This window comes from Vitis riparia, chromosome 4, assembly GCF_004353265.1.
Source record: "Vitis riparia cultivar Riparia Gloire de Montpellier isolate 1030 chromosome 4, EGFV_Vit.rip_1.0, whole genome shotgun sequence".
In the NCBI taxonomy this organism is placed as follows: domain Eukaryota; kingdom Viridiplantae; phylum Streptophyta; class Magnoliopsida; order Vitales; family Vitaceae; genus Vitis; species Vitis riparia.
In genome coordinates, this window is record NC_048434.1 from 18,196,220 (window position 1) to 18,202,169 (window position 5,950).

General features: G+C 37.7%; 1 protein-coding gene across 1 annotated transcript; it reads right to left on the reverse strand.

Annotated features, from left to right (window-relative positions):
* Window positions 1-3,031: 3,031 nt before the first annotated feature.
* On the reverse strand, window positions 3,032-5,643 carry LOC117912928 (BES1/BZR1 homolog protein 2-like). Its single transcript, XM_034827736.1, has 2 exons — window positions 5,179-5,643; window positions 3,032-4,354 (listed from the first exon to the last, which is right to left on the reverse strand). The coding sequence occupies exons 1-2, from the start codon at window positions 5,401-5,403 to the stop codon at window positions 3,629-3,631; spliced, it is 951 nt and encodes a 316-aa protein (XP_034683627.1). The 5' UTR covers window positions 5,404-5,643; the 3' UTR covers window positions 3,032-3,628.
* Between the last annotated feature and the right edge of the window lie 307 nt (window positions 5,644-5,950).

Below are 5,950 nucleotides of genomic sequence, written 5' to 3' on the forward strand. Positions count from 1 at the left end.
ACTTTCTAATAAGATATTTTACCAAATATGTTTAATATGCTTATTAATTTAAGTTATTAAGTTGATCTGGCAAACACCCTTTCAAGATTTTAGATAACTACGAAGTAGGGATGGTGTTATCTATTTCTCACCTGAAGTTAACATTGGAGCTAAATTAATCTTGATATAACCCATAGTGAACTTCTCTTCTACTCTCTCTTTTACCAGTACTGATCCCTGTCTTCCCACTTTGATCCTTCGGGCACATTGGATTCTTGGGGTTACGGTTGTTCAACAAAAAATGGAGTCATGAAAACCATTGAAACGTAATAAGTTGTAGTAGTTGCTGGAAAAACAGTTGGGAACGGAACAAGATAGCAAATACTTGAGATAAGTACTGTAGAAAACATGATGGAAATGGAGTTAAAACCTCATTAATTAGAGGAAGCATGGAGCTTTAGGTAAAGAGAAATAAGCTCCCAGTGCACAGAAGGGATTTGGCTTTAAGAGTAATAAGGCTTCCTTCATATTCATAGTTGGAAAGATGAAAGCACGGTATAAAGCCAATGCTTGGAAAGTGAATACAAGCTGGTATACCCCGGGAAAGAAGTATTGTCAAAAAAATTGAATACAGAAGAATGTTCAAACATATCTTGGACTTAATTGATCGCCCTACTATTTCTCGGTAAGGTAACAAAAATTATAGGCTCTCAACGAGATGACTTGAAGAAATATTTCAAGTTTAGGTGGAGATTATTGTGAGATGCCTTATATTCGTGCATTCTTGGTCTCATAAATGATCTTAAACTCTGATTTTGGTCAAGTTCTTATGTTTCCATCTCACCAATAGATCTTTTTTCTTCTTAACATGTATATCCTTTTCATCAATACAAACTGCTTTTTCCCTTTACTTTTAGTAGCACAATAGGCAGGATTTTCATATAGGTCTTCTCCAATTTCCAAATATATTCCATTTTTCAGGATTCTATCTCTCCTAGCCAAGCATTCCCTTGGAAAATGCTCATGCCACGTTTTGACACAAAAAAATCCACAAATCATTCCAGACATAAGCCCATGTGGAGAGCCCACCACGCCAACAACATCACTTTAAGGTCGTTAAAAACCCACTTCCCACCTATAACTTTCCCTTTTCTCTAGCATTAGAGATAAAAGCAAAAGATCAACTTTCTGGTTGAAAAAAGTATATATATTTAAATAAAAGGGTCTATTGAGTTATGTAAACAAATAGTTATGAAATTAAACTAACTTATTTAAAATCATTTAATAAGAATTTTTTTTTTTTTTTTATTTTTAATATTGATTCAATTGTTTCCAAAACGAAATCAACTAAGAAAAGGGACTGTTTTTGGCATGAATTTAACTTGCAAAAAATGAGATTTGAATCCCTTATGGCCAAGAATAAGCCATATAAGCTCAAACAAACTTGAAATATGAGTCAGGTAAGAATTGTATCAAATTTAGGAATGACAATGGGATGGATTTGTTCGGATACCCATCTCATCATTGGGATAAAGATAAACAGGTTCGGGCAAGTTTGGGTATGGCTTTATCTCATAAGGTGATCCATAAGAAGATGATACAAGAGTGGCAAAAAGTCATAAGCACAAACATTTAACATGATGTTTTTGAGTTAATAGGAGATTTCAGCGCATGGAGAGCACAACAGGTTAGGTAAATTAAAAGAAGTAGAAGAGGAAAGCATTGATAGAAAAGAAATCTTTTGACACCGTTTAATCCAACAAATCTGCAAACTCGAAAATGTAGTTCACCTCATTTGCCTCTTATCATTCTGGAAATTCATAACAACTGAATATTGAAAAGTAGGTCAACCGCCAGCTCTTAAATTACCATATGGTTTTGTTTTAGTCCTCGACTCCACTCGTGATATTTTTGTCTGCAAAATTAATTGCTTACTTCTCTATCTCAGGTTGACTCTGGGGGATATGTAGAATCATAGAATTGTAAATCGATGTACCTAAGTTGAGGCCATGTTTGGAAAGTGTTGCTAAAAATTGTTTTTCCTTGTTAAAAAAAAAAATCATGTTTAATAATCAATTGTTTCTGATACGGGGCTTTTTTTAAAATTATGAAGTTTTCTACATAATCTTATTTCTTTTCAACTATTTTTACTTATTTTTTAGGGATTATTTAAAAAAAATATACAAATTTGTTATAGATAAAAATCATTTTTAAGAAATATTTGATAACAGCCCAAACAGGACCCTAAATTAGTTAGTGGAATAGTTTCACCATCATTTTAGACATCACTCATTTTGAATGAAATGTCTATACTTCTGTATCCTCACGTGAATTCTGAACACTTTCTTGGGAGTCATCTAGCTTGGTTTCTAGGAAAGGCCAAACAGCACAGAAACGCCACAGGTCCTTTATTTGTGAAACAAGAGTAAAGTAAGAGGATAAGATTACAGATGTTTTTTTTTTTTTTTTTTTGGAATGAAAGCATTGGTCAAGGGGGCAATATGGTCAGAGTAGAACTATTAAAATACTAAAATATAGAAAATGAAGCTATAATATTGGTTGGTACATAACAACATCAAGCATGACATAGGTCACATGCACCCAGAAAACACATATCACATGGGAGAGGGCCCAAAAGGAGGTTTCGTTCCAAGATGCTCTTTGACCCACAAAAGGCAACAAACTGCAGAAAGCTCAGTATGAGCTCTCGATAAGAAACCAAAACTTCAAACAGCATGAGACGGCCCTACCTGGGGAAACCCCTTTCAAATTCATTTCAATCTCTATTCACTTTTCCCTGCCCTACCACTCTGTGTTCCTATTTTGGTTTGGACAACCCAATTGAAGAGCCACTGATGGGCAAATAACTTCCAAAAGCTTAGCTATTTACAACATCTCAAGTATCCAAACAGATTAATTTCAGCCATAAATTCAATCTGGCAGATGCGTGTCCCATCACAAGCCAGGGTTTGGAGTTTTAGAGGAGATGAACTGAGAATTGATTGTGCCAATTACCAGTGTAGTTCCATAAAGTAAAGTTGAAGAAAAGGGGTTGCTTGCCAACAAGAAATGTATTAATAAACCAATAACAAACTAACTTCAAATGGTTTGAGTTTGTGTTTCTTCAAAAGGGTCTACTTAAGTGATAAAATTCCTTAATCCCAAAAAAGAAATAGCACACAATCTCTATATTTGAAGCTTGTGAGACCATCCACCAATGATAATTTAAACAGGTTCCTATTATCAATGGACCAAAGAAAGAAACTCTAAAACATAAGCAAGGAAGTAAGACTATAACCTCCCATTTCACTCAGCTCCAGTCTTTCCCACTCTGAAGATTTGAGAACTGCAGTCCCTACATGAAGCTTGCCTCAAAATCTTGCACTTCAGCCATAGAATCCAATAGGTATAGATTCCTGTAATGAGCCCATGAGAAAGAGGACTGTACAAATGAAAGAAAAGATAGGATGCACCAAATATGAAATCAAGGTGTCCCAGGGGGTGGCAGAAGCAACAGGAAAAACTCCAGCAATGCCACATGAGTGGCTAAGTAACACCAGGAACTTTTGAGAATGCACAAAGAAATCAGAACATATGGTAAGTTCTTTCCTCTTGTTCTTATATTACCAGATTAGATCATGCACAAAGCTTAACCACGAGTCTTCCCACTCCCAAGTGTAAGCTCCAGTTCATCCACTCCTACCTCATGAATTCTCTCACCCTCCCACGCCTTCACTCTGCCACTCTCAAACTCAAACTCTGGCCGGCCCCTCTCTGCTGCTGCACCCCAGCCCAGACCTCCATGCTCATCAACTGCATTGGGGATAGAACACTCCATAGCCACTGGTTTTACAAGATTAAATGTAGGGGAAGATGGAGCTGCCTGGGGTGCTACTGTCTGGAAACTCACCCAGCGACCAGAATCAACAGTAGAAGCATCAGACTCATCACATTCCGGTATTGTGGCAGGTGTAAGATGGTTGCGGCGAGTAGGACTAGAGGGGGCTGATACGGCAAATAGAGGGTGGCGGAAGGAATTCAGGGAGCCATTTGAGAAGGATTCCCAGTCAGGTTTCCGCTTTGAACCTCTCGAAGTAGGGGAAGAAAGAGGCGGGGTTACAGGAGCACTGTTGGATATTCGAAGAGGTGGGAGAGATGTAGGAATCGAGGCTAAATTACGGAGGAAAGGGAGGAGGTATGAAGAGGGGTTTCCATCAAACCGAGTTGGGCTCGGGAAAGAGGAGGACGATGGGCTGGCATGGTAAGAGGGTACAGGACTTGGGAAGGATGAGGACTGTGGGCTTGGTTGCATGGACGAACATGCACTGATGTTGGCCGAAGCGCCTGCAATTTCCGTTGGGGGTGGTTTGCATCCCTGTGAGACATAAAACATATAGCTTAGAATCAGCATGAAGAAGCATATACATTGCTTTGAAGAAAACGGAAAACACGATCACCTTTTTCCAGATTGATTCTAACATAGATCAGATTTTAGTACCATTACTGGATTTGAGGAAAGTGTTTCTCAGCGTATCAATTTCAGAAAACGCCGAACAAAAACGGTATCCGATTAAAACACAAGAATGTAAAGCAATACGAGAGAAAAAGATTGAAAACTCAACCTTTCCAATCAGAACTAGCCCAAACAGCAAAGCAAAAATCCACCTCGTCAAATCATAGAATAAAAAAATCAAAATGAAACACGGAATTAAAGGAAGGGGATGATTATAGGAGAAAATCCCCAATCCCTAATACAGATCCTCCTGAAGTTCAAATCCCTTATCTCATTACCCTTTCTGATCTGCAGGGATTTCCCTGATCAAAACCCACCAAGGGAATGAATCCATAGAACTAAATAGCCAAAAAAAATCACAACTCTCGTCTATTCAATCAATAAGAACGAAAACTTCAACTTCATCTTAAATAATTTTAAAAAAAAAACAAGGGATTGAAATCCCACATCAAAACAACAAATTTTCCAGATGAAGACAAAGAAAGAGGAAAGAAAACAAAATAAAAGCAAAGCATGCATGTAGATCTATGGAAAGGCAAAAAGAAACGAAGACACCCAAATAAGGAGATCTAACATCTGAATTCATCATCCACCCCAAAAAATTGAAAAAGAAAAATGATATAGGAAGAAAAACCCAGAAATAAGAAGACGTGAATCGAAAAAAAAAAAGATGCAAAAAAAGAAACCTTGCGGTAGGTGGTGCCATCTTCTTCAACGGTCCAACCAGCCTCAGAACATAGAGCCTTCAAGACCTCGTTGTTATCGCAGTGCTTGGGAAGCTTGTAGTTGCCCTGAGCTCTAAGCCCCGAGTATATCTTAGCAGCTATGGCCCTTCTTCTCCTCTCCCTCTTTTTGTTGTTCTCCCTCTCCTTCCAAGTAGGCAACCTCCCGGATGATCCGCCTCCAGCCATTTTCCGGCGACCACCCTCCACCCTCCACCCTCTAGGCTCTCTATCCTTTCGGTATTTTTCTTGTGTTCTTTCTGTGGAAGAGGGGTGTGTTGCGTTGCACAGCACAGCGCAGCAGAGACTAGTCTCTCACGAGAACAACGCTTTGTTTACTGTGAGTTTTGTGGAAGAAATGCCTTTTCCCTTTGGATGCTCCTCTTCTTATTTTTCTCTCTCTTGACCCCTTTCAGTTTCACACACGCCCACTCGCACAATCACATTCAGCCTCCGGCAATAAAGACCCAGCAATTTCTTAGGCTAATTTATTCTTTTTTTTTAATATCTTTATTCTTTATTATATTATGTATGTAGTGTTTTTAAATATTTTAGTTAATATTTTTAATTCACAAATTATCATAAGTTAATTAATGCCAACTAATGTCTTGCCTTCTTTTTTTTCTAGTGAATTTTTTTGTAAACTAATTTTATGCCTCCAAATTATCCTTAAAATCCACGGCGTTTCATCGTTTTGAGTATATAATTTGTTATTTTATAAATGTTATTTTAATAT

Excerpts from the sequence above, each read along its gene's own strand:
- LOC117912928 (XM_034827736.1), bottom strand. The coding sequence starts at position 5,403 with ATGGCTGGAGGCGGATCATCCGGGAGGTTGCCTACTTGGAAGGAGAGG. Across the intron at positions 4,355-5,178 it reads ATGGCACCACCTACCGCAAG|GGATGCAAACCACCCCCAAC; the intron begins GTTTCTTTTTTT and ends TATGTCTCACAG.